Genomic DNA, 22344 nt, shown 5'->3' on the forward strand with positions numbered 1-22344 from the left:
ACACATACCTATAAATAGTAAAACCAGAGAAACTGATAATTTTGCAGTGGTCTCTTAATTTTTTCCAGAGCTGTATATATACACACACACACATATACACACACATACACACAGTTGTAGTCAAAAGTTTACATACCCCAATGGAAATGTATAATGTTTAGACATTTCTCAAACAAAGAATTTTAGGAAAAGGTTTTGCTTTTGTGGAGGAGGAAATAGATGTCTACAATTATTTATTTCAGCATTTTTTTTTATTTTTTTTTTGCAAAAAACTCCAGAAATGCTAATTCATATAAGTATTCATACCCTTTGATGGTATGATAGTATTGTCTACAAAGTACTAGAAATTTCAATATGATAATGAAGCTAATTCTAGAAAAGTCTAGAAAATGCTGGATTGTAGGTGAACATTCTTAGAGAGTATAAAAGGGTTAGGAATAGGATGATTGCTGTCATTACCATGAAGTCAATATGGGATAAAGTAAAGAGCTATCTGAAGACCTTGGGCAGAAAACGATTTGTCATAAAGCTTTAGAAGGATACAAGAAGATTTACAAGCATTTGAGTATCCCAATTTCAACTATTGTTTCTATTATCCAGAAGTACAAGACTCATGGTTCTGTCTCAACGCACCCTAGGTCTGGAAGAAAGAAGGTTCTTTCACCAAAAACAAGTAGAAGAATTGTGAGGAAGGTTAATAACAATCCGAGATTGACTGCCAAAGATATTCAAAGTGAATTGGCTGCAAGGGGGAACGGGGTTTCCATTTCAACCATAGGTTGAGTATTGCATGGTGAAGGTCTCAATGGTCGCAGGCCAAGGAAAAAGACCAAAAGATATTGGCCAATCATCTGAAACTCTCTGCTACAAAACTTGGTTTAAAGCGCAACTGAATGATCCAACACGACAACAATCCACAGCACACATCAAAATCTAGAATGGTTAAAGAAGAATAAAATCAAGAATCAGAGTCCTGATCTAAATCCGATTGAGAATCTTTGGTATGAGTTGAAGAAGGCTGTACACAAGAGAAGTCCTCGGAATTTGAATGAACTGGAACAATTTTGTGTTGAATGGTCAAAAATCACTAAAGAATTGGGCTCCTGAGTGGCGCATCCAGTAAAATCACTTGCTAGAGTGCAGGATGCGCTCTATAGCCTGAACGTCGCGAGTTCGAGTCCAGGCTATTCCACAGCCGACCGTGGGCGGGAGCTCCCAGGGGGCGGCGCTCAATTGGCCGAGCGTCGCCCGGGGGGAGGGAGGGTTAGGTCGGCCAGGGTGTCCTCGGCTCACCGCGCACCAGCGACCCCTGTAGTCTGGCCGGGCGCCTGCGGGCTTGCCTGTAAGTTGCCCAGAGCTGCGTTGTCCTCCGACGCTGTAAAGCAGCGGGCGGCTGACGGCACATGCCTCGGAGGACAGCGTGTGTTCATCTTCGCCCCACCTGAGTCAGCGCAGGGGTGGTAGCGGTGAGCTGAGCCTAAAAATAATTGGGCATTTCAAATTGGGGAGAAAATAATAAAAACTAATTGGCAATGCCTAAATTATTAAAAAAAAAAAAAACACTAAAGAATCATGCCAAAAGCTCATTGACAAATATCCTAATAGTTTAAAAGAGGTTATAATTGCTAAAGGTGCCTCAACTAGCTATTACTTTCATTTTCTGGGTCAGGGTATGAATACTTTTGAATTAGCATTAGCAAAATAAGTAACTTTTTTTCCTCATCCACAAAAGCAAAACTTTTGCTACAAATTTTTTTTCCTAAAATTCTTTGTTTGAGAAATTTCTAGAAATCATAAATTTCCATGGGGTTTTTTGATTAAAAAAAAATTGTTAACTGATGATCCTTAACAATACAATTGGTAGTGTGGCCAAGCTTAGCGGAGGAGGACAGCGATTCTGGGATCACATCCCTGCCAGGCCCCTACCAGGTTTGTATGAATGATTTACTATGCACCATTAACCATTTGTAATAACACTGGACACGGTATAGGCTTTTATTAAAAAAACTTTAAAAAATAAATCGTTCAATGGACATCTGTTAAGGTTTGATATACAGCACAATCAGAACATTGGTTTTAAAAAGAATGCTCTAATCTACTAAAGCAGCAATCAGTTGTGCAATGTAAAACTTACACATGTTACAATAAAAAAAAAAGGACACTGTGATTTGCTTACTCAGGCGAATGTAACTAGAACATTTTAAAATCAACAAAATCCATTTGGTGATCTTTCTGGATTGTAGAGGAAATTCCACAAAGCAATCCTGTATGCAAATCGAGGTATAAAAAAAAACCTAGAAAGAAAAGGTATCACTTCATGTTCTGATATGCAGGCACATGTTCCATACAAACACCGCCTTTTACTAATGTGGGCCTTGTTTATTCTCATTGAGCAATCATGGACAAGTCAAGGCATTTAGATCAGAGATCAGACTGCTTATATATAGCCCATTTAAAATATCCGTAATCTTCTCTAAAATTACCGGGACAGCGTGCTAACAGGACAGCGTGCCCAGCCTCAATGTGTTGAGAGTCTCCAGCGCTAGGGTGGTCCTCTCCCTCTGGATGGTTAGCTGAGTGAAGTCTGCTGTCCTGGAGAACTCTGGGACGGGCGGCAGGGCTCGGAGGAGCTGACTGGTGCTGGTCTGGCGTGCAGATGCCAGGCTCGTTAGTGGAGCGAGCTTCGCCTCGTTAATGGAGAGGGGTGGGGCCGAGGCGAGGAGGGTGGAGAGGTGCTTGTGCAGCAGTCTGATGTAGACAAGCCGCTCTGCCCACAGGTTCACCTCCCCCTTGTCAAATAGGAACGCCTCATCTCCCTAAAATAATAAACACGTAGCACGATTACATGTGGGGCAAAGTATTATACTGTCATTCTTTTGATCCTTTTCCTAGACATTCAAAGAGTACTTACCAGTGCTTTAAACTTAACTTTTTACCTTCTACCAACATTAATAACATCAAAACTGCTGCCCTTTTTATTGTGCTGAGAAAACTTTTTAACTAACTGCGGATATGCAAATATTTTAAACAGAGTTATAGATTCACTGATATCGGTCCCTGATCTGTTTGCAGCAAGACCAATCGAGTGCACAAGGACGCTTCTTGAACTGAATTTCTAGCACTGCCTTCGAGAGATCTGCAAACCCCTTCGCCTGCAATGGCTGGTGCATTCAATCACAATGATCTTAATTCACCAATGCTTAGAGCTGCACATTTAAAACATACGGACAACATGTGGCATTGCAAGGTGCAGCGACTGTACTAGGCACTCTGGATTACCACTGTTATTACTGCATGTGCAACAGGTCTAAACACTGCCAGTTATTCTTCCTATTCTGCAGCTGTGTTCTGGATCAGTCCTCTCAGAGCCAGTCTCTGCGCTGCCCCTGTGCTGCTTGCTCAGCTACATTACCAAGCTGCTGCTGTCGTCCTCTACATCTGTCTTGGGGTCTCTGTCCCCTAGCAGCCACTCAGTCAGGGTCAGGGCGCCGGCGGGGGTTTGGTCCCATAGCTGGAAGAGCCGGCAGAGAAGCCCCAGCCCCAGGTCCAGGGCCACAGCTGGATTCACCAGCGAGGGGGCCACATCTGGAAGAACAAGCAGAGGAAGAACAGTTTAGAGAGTGTGTCTGCCAGTGTAAAAGCACACCTTCAGTAGGACCAGGGCCAAACAAGTTACCCTCACAATGTGTATGTGTCAGTAGAGAATCTACCCATTTGTGAAACAGGCTTCAGAGCAAAGTTTATTTGTGGCTGAGCTGCTTAACAAGTCCTCCAAGATGCATAATCCATAACTGTGTTCTCCACAACGTAAGAAAATTTAAGAACAAGAGCCAGTCTAGCTCATCCGGTCTCAAAGAATCCAAGTGATTCTGCCTCCACAACATGACCAGGCAACCATTCCATACCCTCACCACTCTCTTTGTGAAGAAGCGTCTCCTTCCCTCTGTCGTAAGTCTATCTCAATTAAGTTTCCAACTTAAGCAGGATATATACACAAACACTTGCTTTCATAAGAACCGATTCATGCACGACACTTACAGCTCCTGCCGAGATATGTATTTTCAAATGAGGAGTCAGCTTTCACCACACGGCCGTCATGCGACAGGACACAGCCGTCAAGTGACAGGACACAGCCGCCATGCGACAGGACACAGCCGTCAAGTGACAGGACACAGCCGTCACGCGACAGGACACAGCCGTCATGCGACAGAACACAGCCGTCATGCGACAGGACACAGCCGTCATGCGAAAGGACACAGCCGTCATGCGACAAAACTCACTGCTACCATTGAACAGTGCAATAGATTAACATGTTAACACCCATAACTAGTTCTACAAAGATGTATTTTTCAAAAGCAGATTCACAGTTTAGGCATTATTGAATATGTTTTTTCTTTAAACTTCCTACAAAGGGAGCACTCACAGTTCAAGGTTTTTTTTTTTTGGTGTGTGTGTTATAATGAATGAAACCATTTGCATTCACTTAAATTAGTTATGCTGGGATACTACCAGTCTACTCTGATTTCCCAACAACCTCCATTCCCAAGGTGTTCGTAACTCTGAGGTTCTGCTGAACTTGCTTAAATGATCTGTTTTTCTGCTGCAAAACAATGCAAACAATGTTAACCCAGAGACACCCATGGTCTTGTAAGCTGCTGGATTAGAGGTTGTCGGTAATTACTTTACAGGCTCAGTTCTTTGACAAACATGTCCACTAGCTGGGTAACCTGAGCGAAGCAAATGCAACTTGAGCACAGGAGGATTGAACTCTTTTCCAAAAACAAAAGCAAGCCCCCTGCTTATCCTTTAGGAATGCATTTGAAAACCAACAGGAAGAACTGCTAATTTAATAATTAGCAGTCATTTCTACCCAGCTTCTTAATCTGACCCCTTGTGCTGTCGATTCCATATGCGCTGTGCTTTTCATTATTAGACCCGGTAAAAGATTTAAAGAAAGCAAACAACTTCCTACTAGTGAGCAAATGACAAGCTGTCAGTGCAAGTGAAAAGACACTGGAATTGATGTATATACAAATCAGGAGGAGGTGGTGTGGAAGGCTAAACCATGCTATTGGGACCTGTGTCCTGTATACTGGACTCAATGCAACATAGACATATCTTACTAAACAACAAATGTATCTTAGGTACATAAAGACAGACAAAAAGAAAAAAAAAGATGAAACCCCAAAGCAAATCGATTCACTCCACTAAGCTCTTCTACCAACAGCACTGTATTTCCAGCTTGCTTCAGCACCAATGGCTTGAGGAGGAAAGCTTGTATTAGTTGCTGTCTGAGGAGTTACTAATACAAGTTAATATTACTGCTTCCCCATTTCCTCACCACAGCCCCAGGTCTTCAGTGCAGCACAATGCACTATTGACAGCCTGGCAACAAAGTCCACTGTACTGTGTAATGGACTCTGCTGGCTTGAACCCAAGACCAAATGAATGGGACACTCGAGATGCTTGAAGCATTCTTAAGTTTCAGACGCATTCATTAATGTACCGCTCCCCCCCCGCCCCCCCATTCTTTCACATGAACAGTGTCTGCTCCCACCTCACCGACTCACTCACTGGCCTCTCTTTTGGGGTTCAGTGCATTGGCAGCTTTGATTAAATGGAGCATGTCAGACCGGACTAGTCAGTGGCCAAATTACTTTACTGAAACAATGGGAGTAAAAGGCTGTGACTAACTGCGAATACAGACGCCGTCTACATGTCAAAACAAGAGAAAGGCTGGAATTAGAACATAAGAAAGTTTACAAACGAGAGGAGGGCATTTGGCCCATCTTGCTTGTTTGGTTGTTAGTAGCTTATTGAGCCCAGAATCTCATCAAGCAGCTTCTTGAAGAATCCCAGGGTGTCAGCTTCAAAACATTACTGGGGAGTTGGTTCCAGACCCTCACAATTCTCTGTCTAAAAAAGTGCCTCCTATTTTCTGTTCTGAATGCCCCTTTATTTAATCTCCATTTGTGAACCCTGGTCCTTGTTTCTTTTTTCAGGTTGAAAAAGTCCCCTGGGTCAGCATTGTCAATACCTTTTAGAATTTTGAATGCTTGAATCAGATCACCACGTAGTCTTCTTTGTTCAAGACTGAATAGATTCAATTCTTTTAGTCTGTCTGCATATAACATACCTTTTAAACCCGGGATAATTCTGGTTGCTTTTCTTTGCACTCTTTCTAGAGCAGCAATATCCTTTTTGTAACGAGGTGACCAGAACTGAACACAATATTCTAGATGAGGTCTTACTAATGCATTGTAAAGTTTTAACATTACTTCCCTTGATTTAAATTCAACACTTTTCACAATATATCCGAGCATCTTGTTAGCCTTTTTTTATAGCTTCCCCACATTGTCTAGATGAAGACATTTCCGAGTCAACATAAACTCCTAGGTCTTTTTCATAGTTCCCTTCTTCAATTTCACTATCTCCCATATGATATTTATAATGCACATTTTTATTGCCTGCGTGCAGTACCTTACACTTTTCTCTATTAAATGTCATTTGCCATGTGTCTGCCCAGTTCTGAATGCTGTCTAGATCATTTTGAATGACCTTTGCTGCTGCAACAGTGTTTGCCGCCACTCCTATTTTTGTGTCGTCTGTGAGCGTTTGATTTAGACTCTGTCACTCTGCTGTGTAACAGGGCCCTCTCATCACTGACACACCGGTCCAGGATTTACAATACCCTACATTCCAGAACCCTGCATGTCACTGTGTGTGTCTGATTGCGATGCTGACTGTACTGTTATTGTCTATATTCTCTATGTCTTATATGGCCTCATTGACTAATATACTGTGCTTAACTTAAGTGAAATATGTTATTAATCTTTCCATGCACACCTCAGATGTGAATGTTTAGTACAGTCTCTCAGCAATATTCCTACCAGGGAAAGGGAGTCCAGGAATTGTTCAGTACCGCTCACACACAGAGCTGTGATGGTACGGTATTGGCACACCGGTAAAGTCATGCTATATTGGTCCTGTGCTCTACAGATGTGAGGGGTTGGGGAAGGCTGTCCCTTTCATTTCCAAACATCACTTTTCATCACAATTCTAGAAATCCCCAACATAACACAGCCAATAGTTAAACTTCAAGAAGAAGCATTCATAGAATAGATACACAGTACTGTGCAAAAGTTTTAGGCAGGTGTGAAAAAATGCTGTAAAGTAAGAATGCTTTCAAAAATAGACATGTTAATAGTTTATATTTATCAATTAACAAAATGCAAAGTGAGTGAACAGAAGAAAAATATACATCAAATCAATATTTGGTGTGACCACCCTTTGCCTTCAAAACAGCATCAATTCTTCTAGGTAAACTTGCACACAGATTTTGAAGGAACTCGGCAGGTAGGTTGGCCCAAACATTTTGGAGAACTAACCACAGTTCTTCTGTGGATTTAGGCAGCCTCAGTTGCTTCTCTCTCTTCATGTAATCACAGACAGACTCGATGATGTTGAGATCAGGGCTCTGTGGGGGCCATACCATCACTTCCAGGACTCCTTGTTCTTCTTTACGCTGAAGATAGTTCTTAATGACTTTCGCTGTATGTTTGGGGTCGTTGTCATGCTGCAGAATAAATTTGGGGCCAATCAGATGCCTCCCTGATGGTATTGCATGATGGATAAGTATCTGCCTGTACTTCTCAGCATTGAGGAGACCATTAATTCTGACCAAATCCCCAACTCCATTTGCAGAAATGCAGCCCCAAACTTGCAAGGAACCTCCACCATGCTTCACTGTTGCCTGCAGACACTCATTCGTGTACCGCTGTCCAGCCCGTCGGCGAACAAACTGCCTTCTGCTACAGCCAAATATTTCAAATTTGGACTCATCAGTCCAGAGCACCTGCTGCCATTTTTCTGCACCCCAGTTCCTGTGTTTTCATGCATAGTTGAGTCGCTTGGCCTTGTTTCCACGTCGGAGGTATGGCTTTTTGGCCGCAAGTCTTCCATGAAGGCCACTTCTGACCAGACTTCTCCGGACAGTAGATGGGTGTACCAGGGTCCCACTGTTTTCTGCCAATTCTGAGCTGATGGCACTGCTGGACATCTTCCGATTGCGAAGGGAAGTAAGCATGATGTGTCTTTCATCTGCTGCAGTAAGTTTCCTTGGCCGACCACTGCGTCTACGGTCCTCAACGTTGCCCGTTTCTTTGTGCTTCAAAAGAGCTTGGACAGCACATCTGGAAACCCCTGTCTGCCTTGAAATTTCTGCCTGGGAGAGACCTTGCTGATGCAGTATAACTACCTTGTGTCTTGTTGCTGTGCTCAGTCTTGCCATGGTGTATGACTTTTGACAGTAAACTGTCTTCAGCAACCTCACCTTGTTAGCTGAGTTTGGCTGTTCCTCACCCAGTTTTATTCCTCCTACACAGCTGCTTCTGTTTCAGTTAATGATTGTGTTTCAACCTACATATTGAATTGATGATCATTAGCACCTGTTTGGTATAATTGTTTAATCATACACCTGACTATATGCCTACAAAATCCCTGACTTTGTGCAAGTGTACCTAGAAGAATTGATGCTGTTTTGAAGGCAAAGGGTGGTCACACCAAATATGGATTTGATTTAGATTTTTCTTCTGTTCACTCACTTTGCATTTAGTTAATTGATAAATATAATCTATTAACATGTCTATTTTTGAAAGCATTCTTATTTTACAGCATTTTTTCACACCTGCCTAAAACTTTTGCACAGTACTGTATATAGTACTGGACATGCTATTTTCAGCCTTTATAGTCGAGATTACTAAAGGGCACGACCTCCATTGCATTATAAGACAAAACACAGAAATCCGTTTTAATCATGAAGAATGTCTTCCTATATTATTTATTTATTTATTTATTTATTTATTTATTTCTTAGCAGACGCCCTTATCCAGGGCGACTTACAGTCGTAAACAAATACTTGCACTGAGATTCTTGAAATGTAATAATACAATTAAGAGCAAGATAAATACAATGATGAATACAATGACTTTGGTTCAAGCAAGTACAAGTGTGACAAAATACAATTCAATAATACAGCAGATAAGTGTCAGTGATAGTCACATCATTAAGCAACAGTATCCCCGAACAGATCCTTTATTTTTAGTTATTTTAAAAGTGACAATGAAATGTAGATCTATGAAATGGCCCAACAGAAGAGCATGAGAGCAGCATGAGTGAGCAGTGGAATGGAATGGCTGCAGCACCGCAGTATTACAGGCTTACACAGTATTACAGGACTACCCTCACAGACAGCACTCAGGTGCTGTGTACACGCTTCAGCTGCATGAAAGACTCACAAAAACAAATGCTTTGAGAGATCAGAAAGTTCCTGTCGTACAGTACTGTCCTTTGAATATATACCAGTATGTATATATTAAGTGGTAGACAGACAGACAGTTCATTCCTGTAAATTGATCTGTGGGAGCCTTCATCTGGAACTCATTAAAAAAAGATTTCCATGAAAAAGCACTTTCTTGTTCAACAAATCCTGGATTTGGGCTCTGCAGCTGAAGCCTATCAGATGTCTAAGGATTTTGAGTAGAGAGCAATGTGAAACCTGAGAAATTAGCAAATCTGGATTGCTTCACATGACATTTATTTCCTGTCAGCGTGCGCTGCAAGAAATGCCACGCTGCTGTGCGATCTCTGCCGAGGTACGCCTTCGAATACAGCAGTGATCTACACAGGAAGCCCCCCTCCAAGATGGAAGAATTCATACCTAATGCATCTGTACAGAACGCTGCACACAACCCAGTAAATCAGAGCTACTGCTACCCAGGGAGTCTGTTTCAAGAGCACTTTCAAGGAATTCCAGCCCTAAAGAGCAGAGCCTGCCTCTGGTTTGTACTGTACTGAAACACAGCTTAGCAGGCATCAGACAGGGGTAACAGACAGGAGTACAACACAACACACGGAGGGGCGACTGCTCAGGTTTGCTTACCCTGTGTACAACCGGTAGCATCATGATTAATACATAGGAGGCTTGGAGGTCCAGTGGTTAAAGAAGAGGTCTTGATACCAGGAGGTTCAAATCCCGGCTCAGCCACCGACTGTGTGTGTGACCCTGAGCAAGTCACTGAACCTCCTTGTGCTGTGTCTTTCGGATGACACTTAAAACAAACAAGGTCCTATTAATGACTCATTAGTAATAATAATAATAATAATAATAATAAAAATAATAATAATAAATAATAATAATAATAACAATTGTGAAATCATGACAATGCGGGCCTGATCACAACAGCCAATGAGGGAATGACACTGGCTGGCAGGGGTGTGGCAGAATGCTGCTGCAGCTCTGGAGAGGTAATTGCAGAGGACAAAGGCAAGAGGTGTCGCAGCGGATTGGACAGGTTTACTACTCTGTGGCTTCTTCTCATAGCTGTGTGCTGTACAGTGAGTGAAAAGCGGTGAAGGCTACTGGAGCGTTTCCCTTTGCATGTGAAGCTGTTGAGGTGTGGTTCTGCTTGCGTGTGTCTGCTTCAGCAACCCTGTTACTTCACCATCTAGCGATGAATGCCGATTAAAACATCGCAGAAACTTTGACTCAACCTGCAACTCCGCTCAAATCACTTCCTCTGACGTTGTTCATGGAAACCCTGACAGAGAAATTATGTCGCCACATTCCATTAATCGTATACTTCATAACACTGCATTGCATTAACCACTATGCTGTGTATCCATTTGGGGTCACGCACTGTCCTGATCCACAGCACCCCTTTAGAATTTGATTTCGTACCATGTAACAGAGCATCACGCTTTACCTCTATTAATTATATAAAACAAAAACAAAAGTCACTGTTTGACGAACTAATCAGCGCTCAATGCAAGCAGTGCTGTGAGTGTGCACACAGACACTTACCTGGCCCTTCCTGGTCCTGCGTAGTGCCACCTGCACCCAGGATCTTAAAGCTGGGTCTGGTTACCAGTTAGTTCTGTTTCAGAGAAGGTGATCATGCTTTGTTTTTTTTCAGGCTTTTTTTCACAACCACACTCAACTCCCCTTAGAAACGTTTCCATTGTAAAAGCACAGCAAAGTATAATAAACCACAGTAAAGCACAAGTAAGCATTGTAAAGCACAGAAAGGTATGGTAAAGCATATAAACAAACATGACAAACCAGGGTAAACTATGGTATAACCATGGGAAAAGCATAGGGAAAAAGCAAAACTACCATGGTAAACTTTTATTTTCTTATTTCCAGTAAATAACTTGAATGTTACCGGCAAGGCCTCTTTCATGTGTGCATGTCTGAGTTACTGAGATCCGCTAAGTCAGGACATTCCCTGTCTAACTGAAGTTTCTGCAGCCCCTTTCAGAGGCTGGAGGTAACGTGCCACAGCTCAGTGGAACAAGGGCAATGTTTTCTTTCCTGCAAGCGCGGAGCAGCCTTGCGAGAAGAACAGCGGCTCTCTGAATAGGTCTAGACTTTGCACAGCTACGGGTCACTAATTCAATTAGATTTCAAAGAGAAAAACGCCACACTTTAAAAACGCTCCAATTCAATACTTCCTACACTCCTCCCCTTATACTGAGAAACCATAAACTCACCCCCAAGCGTCACACCTCGCTGGACAGACAGCAACAAATCCAGGTGGAAGGTTGCACACAAGGAGTCAGTGCGTGGGTCCCTGCATTAGCAGTCAGTGGAGAAGCCCAGCAGACACATGACAAACTGCTTTGTTTTCATGCTGCTCAGTTACTCGAAAAACTAAAACTCCTACATTTATTTTAGGCAACTTGTGGATCATTTCCTTAAAAGTACCGGACTGCTGCTTTGTTTAAAAAACGTTTTTATTTCTATTTTTACTGCTTGCCTTTGATCGGATTACAGAGCTACAGTGAGCGCAGAGTGTTAATGTACCGCACCCAGGACCCACAGAGGCACTGGGGTTTACACACACTGTACCGCACCCAGGACCCACAGAGGCACTGGGGTTTACACACACTGTACTGCACCCAGGACCCACAGAGGCACTGGGGTTTACACACACTGTACTGCACCCAGGATCCAGAGAGGCACTGGGGTTTACACACACTGTACTGCACCCAGGACCCACAGAGGCACTGGGGTTTACACACACTGTACCACACCCAGGACCCACAGAGGCACTGGGGTTTACAGTTAATAAAATTATAAGGTCACATATTTAGAAATTATATTTTCTATTTAATCTCATGTGGATACCTAGGAACATAAGAAAGTTTACAAACAAGAGGAGGCCCATTTTGCTCATTTGGTTGTTAGTAGCTTATTGATCCCAGAATCTCATCAAGCAGCTTCTTGAAGGATCCCAGGGTGTCAGCTTCAACAACATTACTGGGGAGTTGGTTCCAGACCTTCACAATTCTCTGTCTAAAAAAGTGCCAACTATTTTCTGTTCTGAATGCCCCTTTATCTAATCTCCATTTGTGAACCCTGGTCCTTGTTTCTTTTTTCAGGGTCGAAAAATTCCCCTGGGTCAACATTGTCAATACCTTTTAGAATTTTGAATGCTTGACTCAGATCACAGCGTAGTCTTCTTTGTTCGAGACTGAACAGATTCAATTCTTTTAGCCAGTCTGCATACAACATGCCTTTTAAACTCTGGATAATTCTGGTTGCTCTTCTTTGCACTCTTTCTAAAGCAGCAATATCCTTTTTGTAACGAGGTGACCAGAACTGAACACAATATTCTAGGTGAGGTCTTACTAATGCATTGTAAAGATTTATCATTACTTCCCTTGATTTAAATTCAACACTTTTCACAATATATCCGAGCATCTTGTTGGCCTTTTTATAGCTTCCCCACATTGTCTAGATGAAGACATTTCTGAGTCAACATAAACTCCTAGGTCTTTTTCATAGATTCCTTCTTCAATTTCAGTATCTCCCATATGATATTTATAATGCACATTTTTATTGCCTGCGTGCAGTACCTTACACTTTTCTCTATTAAATGTCATTTGCCATGTGTCTGCCCAGTTCTGAATGCTGTCTAGATCATTTTGAATGACCTTTGCTGCTGCAACAGTGTTTGCCCACTGTGCATGCATTTCCTTGAATCCCTACTGCGTTCAGTTTGAGGATTAATCTTTTATGCAGGACTTTGTCAAAAGCTTTCTGGAAATCTAAATAAACCATGTCACATGCTTTGCAATTACCCATTGCCGATATTGCATCCTCAAAAAAATCAAGCAGGTTAGTTAGACACGATCTCCCTTTCCTAAAACCATGCTGACTGTCTCCCAGGATAATGTTACCATATAGGTAATTTTCCATTTCCTGCTGCTCTTGACACCTTCATATTAAAACATGAATTGGGTCATCTTTTTAGCCCAGAGGCCAGTGTCACAATGTATCGCTTTTAAAACTAGCACGTGGGTAGAGAGCGCTCTGTGGAACACTGAACTCCTGCCAGCTCCAGTTCTTTTAGTGGACGATCAGCACAGCCATCCAGGAACAGTGAGCATTCCTTTCAGAACCACTCTGTTTCTAATACCTCCAGATGTCACAAACCATCCTGTTTTAAACTACTGGAACAGAAGTTTGCTTTATCCAAAAACATGCAGCACATGCAACAGGCTTGCAAAAGGTAAGAATGCTTCTCTGCCTTGCAGACACAGCGGCACATCACTGCTGCTGGCCCTGCTCTGGGTTTCCGTTACAAGCTGCAGCCCATTCTCCCAGAGTTTTATCGGGATTCCGTTACGAGCTGCAGCCCACGTTCCCAGTGTTTTGTTTTTTTTTAGGCTCCAAAATTATGGAATGCTCTGCCTTCGTTTGTCAGGGAAGCTGGGACTGTTACAGTTTTCAAGTCAAGACTAAAAACGCACTTTTATAAAATGGCTTTCTTAGCTTAGTGGGTTTTAATGTAATTATGTGTATACCGTCATTTAAATCTGTTATTCAAATGGTCTGATTGTGGCAGTTTTATGTGTGACATGCTATGCAAATGTATTGTGGTTTGTTCTTGTTTTCTGCTACGTACTGTACAGTGCTTTGCCATACTTTTGTATAAAAAGTGCTATATAAATGCTCTACTGATAATCAGTTTGGAACGTGATAATGTGCGGTCGGGTCTATCTGCTCTGATTTCAAGTCACAGACTCCGAGACCTGTCAGAGAGCTGGAGAGAGGGGGCGATGCCATGCCGTGCCAAAAACACATTCATCGAGTGAACATAGAGCTTTCCTTAGTTTGTGTTCTGAGTTATAGTTGGGTGTTTTTGCAGTTAACATATACTATATTACACAGCATGGTGCATTGTGTCTAAGTATTTAGGTTTCTATGATTTACAGTAGAGGATGCACATGGGTAAATCAAGTGACTGTAATTACTGTAGTCTTCATGGTTTCCTTTGTAATGTCCCAAAAGTACTTACAGTTGCATGTTAAGCCACGTACAGTACAAATGAGCCTGGATGGCTCAGTGGAAACCATGCCAAACTAAATTACATGTACCACTCAGTCACGAAGCATAACATGGATTTGCTATAGCTTGAAATGTTAGATGTGCAAAACTGCCTTTAAATGATTGTTGTTTACTGCCTTTATTCTTAATGGATTCTGGTAGACTGTTTAAACTCCTGGCCACTCTGAGTTAAGTACATCTTGGGTAATAAACACTGATCATTATGATTTTATAGTACCAGGTAATGCTAGTTTCTAGTGCAACCCATTGGAACACCAGGGAGAATGTTTTTAACAGCTTCTAACATGAATTTTTTAAATAGAGCAAACAAAACACAGAGTTAAGTGCCAGGCCACAGGGCCCCTTGAAACTGTGAAACTCCTGCAAATAATCAGTGCTGCTGCTTCCCTGAATACTTCAGCTTACTGCTCATACACTTCATTAGGACACAGCTACCCAGACTGGATTTGGCATTGCCCTGGTGTGCGGCATGTTCTCCTGGTATACACTGGGGTGGGGCATGTTCTCCTGGTATACACTGGGGTGGGGCATGTTCTCCTGGTATACACTGGGGTGGGGCATGTTCTCCTGGTATACCCGTCCCAGAATTGTGCTTCAGAGACTTCCCAAGATCTCAAATCAATCTAATTGACCATGTTTGGGATGAACCTGAACAGCACATTCCTCATCACAATCCTGTGTCTACCACACTGCATGAATTGTGTGAAATAATAAATGACTGAATGCATGAACATCCCTTAAGACACCTTCCAGCAGGAGTCTATGCGACCTCTTGATAAGGATGTGATCAGGGCAGACAGAGGCCCAACAAAATATTTGGTATAAAACATTGCTGCAAAATACAAATGATCCTGCACAAGTCCTCTATATTGTGTAGCCTTACTGACATTATTTATTGTATAAATGACAAACAGTTACTATACTGAGGGCATGGCTTGAACAGAGACCTGGACTGGAAGGGTCAAGGCAACACAAGAATCTAAGGAGAACTGCATGCATGAAATGACACCATGACAACAGGCAGAGAGCAGAGACTGTGTGCTGTGGTACCTGCTGGTCCGAAGGCGGTGAGCTGGGGTGGAACGGATGCGATGAAATCAGCTGCTCGGTCCCTCGCCTCCTGATCCTCGTCCTGCAGCAGAGTGAAGAGACTCCTCCAGAGTGCCAGTGTCCCGGCCAGACCTGAGCAGGACAACCGTGACAACCAGAGAGCTAGGTAGCTGATTTCACGATTGCTATTATAGAGGCTGTACAGTGCTACCCCTTTATAACGCTGTAGTGAGAAGCCATAGGTATGAGACCTGTGTCTACACTTAGAAAACAATGGGCATTATTTGGACATAATTAAGATATGAAGTGAAAAATATATACTGTACATGCCACTACCACTGAAAGGTGTTTAATTAAATTCAGAGGTGTATCATGCTTAAACAATATTGGAATAAATACCTTCATAAAAAAAAATTAAAAAAACACACAACACTATCAAAATGAAAACAGACACAGCAGCCGTGATTGTGCAGAGACTCACCGAGCGGCAGGGTCGTGCTGGTCAGCAGGGAGGGCGTGGCGCTGACCAGGATCTCCGCGGCGGTCAGCTTGATTTCAATTGGCTGCTCATCCTCGCAGCACTGAGCCACCAGCCCCGCCCACCTGGTCAGATCAGGCTGCATTGCCCCGCCCAGCTCCTGCAATCAGAGAGACACACTGAGCAGGACTCAACCGGGGGGCCTGACTTACAGACTCAGGACACTGCATTGTAGCTCCAGCAGTGTATCATCAAATGTATGTTCAACTGACCTGTGCACTAAGTTTAATTGAAAGGGATACAGGGTGTAGTCTTGACTTTTTGGTGATTGACTGAAATATTAAGTACTTCAGTTCAGATCACTTGAAGCTATCAATTAAATATTATGAACAGGACTCACCACTGACAAACAGACTTAAATTATACCACAGAGACAAGACCACCATCACTGTGTATACATGTCATCCTGAAGGTGTGCAGTGAAGTGCCATGTTTGTACTCAGGGATGGCAATACGATTCCTATTGCATAGTAGTTTCACCCATGCCAGGTTTTACTAGGAGCTTGATTTACTGTATAGGTAACAAGCTCAAGTGAGCAGAGCCCAGTCGTCTTGAGATGCGGTACTTTACTGATCTCATCTTTCTTGCATTATCTCCCAATCGTTTCTTCTCTCAGTCTTTCAGCCTTTCTTCTTCCTCTCTACATTCCTTACTTTTTAATCACTCTGTTCTCTTATCAGTCTGTTTCTTCATGCCACTCTATTACAATTCTCTCAGATTATTTTATTATCCTTTCCCCTCCCATTTTAATCATTATTTACAGACCTCCCCATATGTTTTCTGCTGCAATGCTTCCTGTTTACTGTTTAATGATCCCGTGCCTCAGGATTAACACATGTAAATCATCAGGAAACAAAAGAAACCCTCAGGGTCGTTTATCTTAAACTTATGACACACTGCATAATGAAACATTCATTTAATATAAACCAGCTTTCAACTGTCTTCTCTTTAATATGACAGAATAGACACACTGACAGAAACACAGACCCACACAATTTAACTGGGAAAGCAATGCAGACTGAACGGTGGGCAGAATCAGAGTGGGGGTCTTTTTAATAAGCAGAAAGCCCTTCATCTCTGTTATAGTTTCGTGTATTTCGGATCCCTTCATACAGCCCTACACTGGTCCCGTACTGTCACAGTAACCCATGCATCCCGTCATCAATGTGCCCAGTTGTCGGTGCAGAAGGCAGGTATGGATAAAGGTTTCCCAGTTCTTGCTACTTGGTTTTGGACAGACAGCTTTGTCAGAAAGGGTTTGAGGTTGAGAGCAGTAAAACTCGTCAGGGTGCTGGCAGCAGCATGCACTCAGTATATCACACAAACAGCTCAGAGAGGAATATTGCGCTGATAAAATAGCAAGGAAATGGAGCCAAGTTCACTAGATCCAACAGAAGCAGTACTGGAGGGATTTGGAATTTTTACATGGGTCTTGCCCAATCAAGTGCGCTCCATTTGGCCGTGCCTTTTATGAGGTTATTATTGAGAAACCAAGAGAACTGAGGTTGCACCAGTGCTTAGATGAGCCTATGGCTAAGTGCAAAGAACACTGCAGCTACAGGTGGTTCTGACATGAAACGGGTGGAAATAAGACTCCACAATGTGTAACTAACATGCTGGTGTGTCTTATTAAACTCATAGTAAAACCAGGAATGGATCAAATTGCTCTGCAATGGGAATCTCAAAAGTAACATCTGTGTTAGTTACAACACTCTTGCTCTCAGTCCTCACTGATCTATCAATACTTCAGGGTTGTAGAAATGTCTGCAGGTCTGATGGAAAGTGGTGCTGGCCCTTATAGGTGGGCAGGGACCACTGGAAGGTGATAAACTCTTACCTTGCAGTTACACTCAACCCAATGGATGACCAGTCTGGAGGCGAATCTGAGGGAGGCGCAGTGGATCTCAACACTGAAAAGGAAGAACAGAAACAGACAGTCAGACAGAGGGAACACTGTATCTGTAGAGTCCCCTGATAACAAAGGGATCACATCTACCCATGTTCTTCACCTCACCTTTAGGCTCATTCTAGCGGTGCTGGTTCTAGTAACGGGATCATTTATCCAGAACCCCTGAACCGGGATATCAGGAGGGGGAAGGGATCAGTAATATTCTAGGTGCTGGAAAGGCTGACGAGCTCGCTACATACAGGGAATGCATCAGCCTTGCTGAGTGGACAGAGCCCTCCCTCTCCATGCCGTTGTACTGCGGCTAACGCAAGGTCCAAAGTGAACATGTACTATGGGCAGCAGTGTGGAGTAGTGGTTAGGGCTCTGAACTCTTGACCGGAGGGTTATGGGTTCAATCCCCAGTGGGGGACACTGCTGTTGTACCCTTGAGCAAGGTACTTTACCTAGATTGCTTCAGTAAAAACCCAACTGTATAAATGGGTAATTGTATGTAAAAATAATGTGATATCTGTATAATGTGAAATAATGTATAATGTGATATCTTGTAACAATTGTAAGTCGCCCTGGTTAAGGGCGTCTGCTAAGAAATAAATAATAATAATAATAATATACAGTACAGGCATGAATGAAAATGTGTACACAAACATAAACACGTTTCTGTTAAACTGAATGATTTTGCTAATACATGGTAGGACATTATTATTATGGGGTAAACAGGCAGCTCATAATTCTTCAGCTTTCGTGAGCACTACCTATAATGTAGCTGTCTCAATTTACTTGTCATCTTCTCATTTTAGGTGCCAACATTACATAATTAGTTTTAGAAGAGTCTAGCAACAGACTTGTGTGTCCTGGCCAAATTCCCTTCAAAAGAGTTTTACTTCCCAGACAGAAGAGGAGCAGCTTTTTGGAATAGCTCCTGCACGTTCAAAGTTTCTTGCTCCTTTTAAAAACCTCCCTATTTAAACACTCACTTCTCATGGCTCCCCAGCAGATTCAAAAGCAGCTCTTAACAGCCCTGGACTGCCCAAAGCAAAGACTGAAGACGTTTCCAGAAGCATGTCACCCGGCTCGGGTTGCTCAGTGTCTTCTCTATGCTATCTCGAGCTGTGGACTGTTTAAACTGTTTGTTAACTCTGCTAAATCAGAAAGTATGCGCTCAGACCTCTGCCAGTACAAATCACAGCCCTCTCCCTGCTTCTAGCACACACAGAACCAAAGCCGGAAATAAAACAAAGCTGCTTTCTTCTTCTGATATATACGCGAATGAGCATTTCATTTTAATGGTCGAAACCGTTGCTATGTTTTCTCCCTGATGACGTGGGCTCCTTGCATTCCGCTTGCATGGAGTAATTTGTACACTACATTTTGGACTGTACTATAAAAATCATGCAATTTTAACACTAAAAATCGGAAAAGATTTAGAAATCTGTCCCAAGCAACACATGTTTCTTGTATTTTGTTAGTTTAAATTACCCCTGAGTGTGTTGAGGCTTGTCTTTCTTGTGCCAGTAAAGCTGGCACTGTAGTAAATCTATTGCAGGTGCTTTTTTGGTAATGTTACGCTTCAGTTTTGCTCAAGGCTGAAATGAGAGACCGTCTAGGGGATCAATCAGAAAGGGGGCTGTTCCAGTTCCAGCTCCAGAGACAGTCTAGGGGATCGATCAGAAAGGGGGTTGTTCCAGTTCCAGCTCCAGAGACTGTCTAGGGGATCGATCAGAAAGGGGGCTGTTCCTGTTCTAGAGACAGTCAAGGGCATTGATACGGCCTGACTAGGGGGTCATGAAGTATCCTGGCTGCGCAAACAAAGCTCCAGATTTACTCTTTGTCAAGAACCGTAAACCGTGAAGGACGTTTAGCATCTCAGAGCTCTTCCACATCAGTACCTGTGTATGGAGTCTTCTGCCAGTGAAAGGATCCATCCCAACAGCTCACAGTCACTCAACATATTCACTGTCCAGGGGAGGAGAGTATCCAAGCTCAGGTGTGACAAGACTTTCAGGACCTGCAGAGAGATTTCAACAACAGATTATTCCACCAGAGAGTTGTGTATGGATAGGTGGCAATACAATCGTCATTCTTCATTCAGTCATCAGTTTGAAGCTATACTAGCAAATACAACAGAATATAAATCACTGGGTGTGCAGCATTGGCACACCCACCTCCCCTCCATTAAAGTCCCTTACACATCATGTATTCATCTTTTTAGAGACTGGCACGTATCTTACAATCTTCTAGTTTTGCTTATTTGATCTCCATGTATCTATTTTTTATATTACAGGAAGACTGGTTGCAGCTGAAAATTGTTCTAAAGCAGATGAAACAGGGATGGAAATAAGACTGTTGCACAGCAGTTTTTACTAAGAGTTTAATTAAGACACACCTGAGCTTGTTACCTATATGCTGTGGCTCATCCAGCTGGTAGTAAAGCCTGGAATAGGTGAATCTGCTCTGCAGTAAAAGTCTTATTTCCATTTCTGTAAAAAGCAGTGAGATTAAAGTGAAAGAAGTGATAAGGAGGGTAGGTACCATAGCGAGGCACTGGGGGTGTGTCTCCTGCAGGGCCAGGGTCTGAAGAGTGCTACCCGCTCCGGACAGGAGGCTGGTGTAGGGTGCAGTGGGCAGTGGGGTAGGACTCTGGAGCTGGTCCAGCGCCACCTGCAGGACGAGCAGCCGCACCTCATACACTGGGCTCTGCAGCAGCCTGGCAGGGAGGCTTTCCCAGGGGCTCTGCTGCCACACACACAGAGCCAGCCGCGCCGCGCTCAGCAGGTACTGAGTCACTCCGGGCTCCGCCACAGATCGGGAGCCAGGCTCCAGGAGCTCAGAGTCAGAGACAAGTTCCAGCACCCCCTCCTGCAGACTCGCCAGCTCTGGATCTTCGAGATCAAACACACAACACAATGCACACTGTTAACATACTGTGTAGCACTCAGGGAATGTAAAACCAGTGGACTGTTTCATTTCAAAAGGAAACAAAGGAGTACAAGAGGCAGCCCTGCACTGCATGTGATATTAATCCGATAGTCTGTCCTGCTAGACCACACGTCAATTACATAATCAATTTGCGTGTAGCATTCCCTGTTTCCTTTTATAACACAGCACACAAGTAAATATTATCTTGTAATGCTCAAGTGCGCAATCTTTATTATTTACAAAACAAAACCAAATTAACAAAATAACCCTAACTCCACCAAGGAGTCCTAAACCTGCACGCTTGTTTAGACCAAGTGGTCCACCGAATTTCCCTATGTGAACAGGGACAAGCTGAGCTTATTTACCCTACCAGAACCGTATTCCTTCTTTTGCTTTCACAGTACCCTCACCGCTCTTCTCTGCGTAATTCTCCATACACGGCTGCAACCCCTTCACAGAACAAACTAACCATCAGGCTTTTATTCCCTCACCCTGATCAGTCACAGCTGGTCGCATTTACCCACTTATTCAAAATACAATTATACAATCAGGTTTAACAACCCTCCAACAAATAATAGTGACAGCATTAATAACATGGGGTGTATGCTCCTAACATCAGGGCCCTAAAGCCTCCTAATTAGTGTCCGGAACATACACTTCATGTGCACAGCTCAAAAAGGGGGTTAATATTAATCAATCTGAAATTTTGGATTTCAGGTCAGATTGGGAGAAGCAATTTTTTCCCCCAAAAGGGATGTAGTTCTGTTGGGTAGTTTTTGTTTTATTGACAAGTCGAAAAAATTGTATTTTCCCATAGATTAACATTACAAAAAATTGTCTGTGTTGTTATTTATATCAGTTGTAACCTTGACACTTCAAATCCATTCATTGCAGGACTTAAGTTTCAACCAGACAAGGTAAATTACATAAAGGACAAGTCTGGTTGAAACAAAGTCGTGCAATGTATAAAATGCTCTGCTAAATTATTTGATATGTTAGTTAGTCATTAGTTTTTATTTGATATATGTTTTTTTACGATAGATAATTATTCCTGAATACTAACATTGTTCTACTTTCAATTTACAGAAACGCTCAGAGGCAGCCCTCAAAAGTGAGGACACTGACACGCAACCTTAACCCTGCACCATGATGCACCTTGTGGCAGTGTGCCCGCCCCTGTGTGTATCTGTGTGTTATATGTGGATATAGTAGTGCACGGGATATATTATTATTATTTGTTTATTTAGCAGACGCCTTTATCCAAGGTGACTTACAGAGTCTAGGGTGTGTGACCTATGCATCAGCTCCAGAGTCACTTACAATTACGTCTCACCCGAAAGACGGAGCACAAGGAGGTTAAGTGACTTGCTCAGGGTCACACAATGAGTCAGTGGCTGAGGTGGGATTTGAACCGGGGACCTCCTGGTTACAAGCCTGTTTCTTTAACCACTGGACCACACAGCCTCCACAGCTATATAAATGGGTCTGTGTAGCACGAGTGATTTAAAATAAATTGT

At 42.8% G+C, this 22344-nt stretch overlaps 1 protein-coding gene across 1 annotated transcript in view; it reads right to left on the reverse strand.

Annotated features, from left to right (window-relative positions):
- Positions 1–1981: 1981 nt before the first annotated feature.
- LOC117410467 (thyroid adenoma-associated protein homolog) overlaps positions 1982–22344 on the reverse strand; it is a 178993-nt gene continuing 158630 nt past the window's right edge. The window contains exons 32-38 of the mRNA XM_034017036.3: positions 20441–20790; positions 19798–19916; positions 17840–17912; positions 15945–16101; positions 15464–15595; positions 3413–3585; positions 1982–2816 (exon numbers count right to left, since the gene is read on the reverse strand). Coding sequence (XP_033872927.3) covers positions 2496–2816; positions 3413–3585; positions 15464–15595; positions 15945–16101; positions 17840–17912; positions 19798–19916; positions 20441–20790 — 1325 coding nt within the window. The 3' untranslated portion in view covers positions 1982–2495. The remainder of the gene's footprint in view (positions 2817–3412; positions 3586–15463; positions 15596–15944; positions 16102–17839; positions 17913–19797; positions 19917–20440; positions 20791–22344) is intronic.

This window comes from Acipenser ruthenus, chromosome 6 (assembly GCF_902713425.1).
Source record: "Acipenser ruthenus chromosome 6, fAciRut3.2 maternal haplotype, whole genome shotgun sequence".
NCBI classification, from domain to species: Eukaryota; Metazoa; Chordata; class Actinopteri; order Acipenseriformes; family Acipenseridae; genus Acipenser; species Acipenser ruthenus.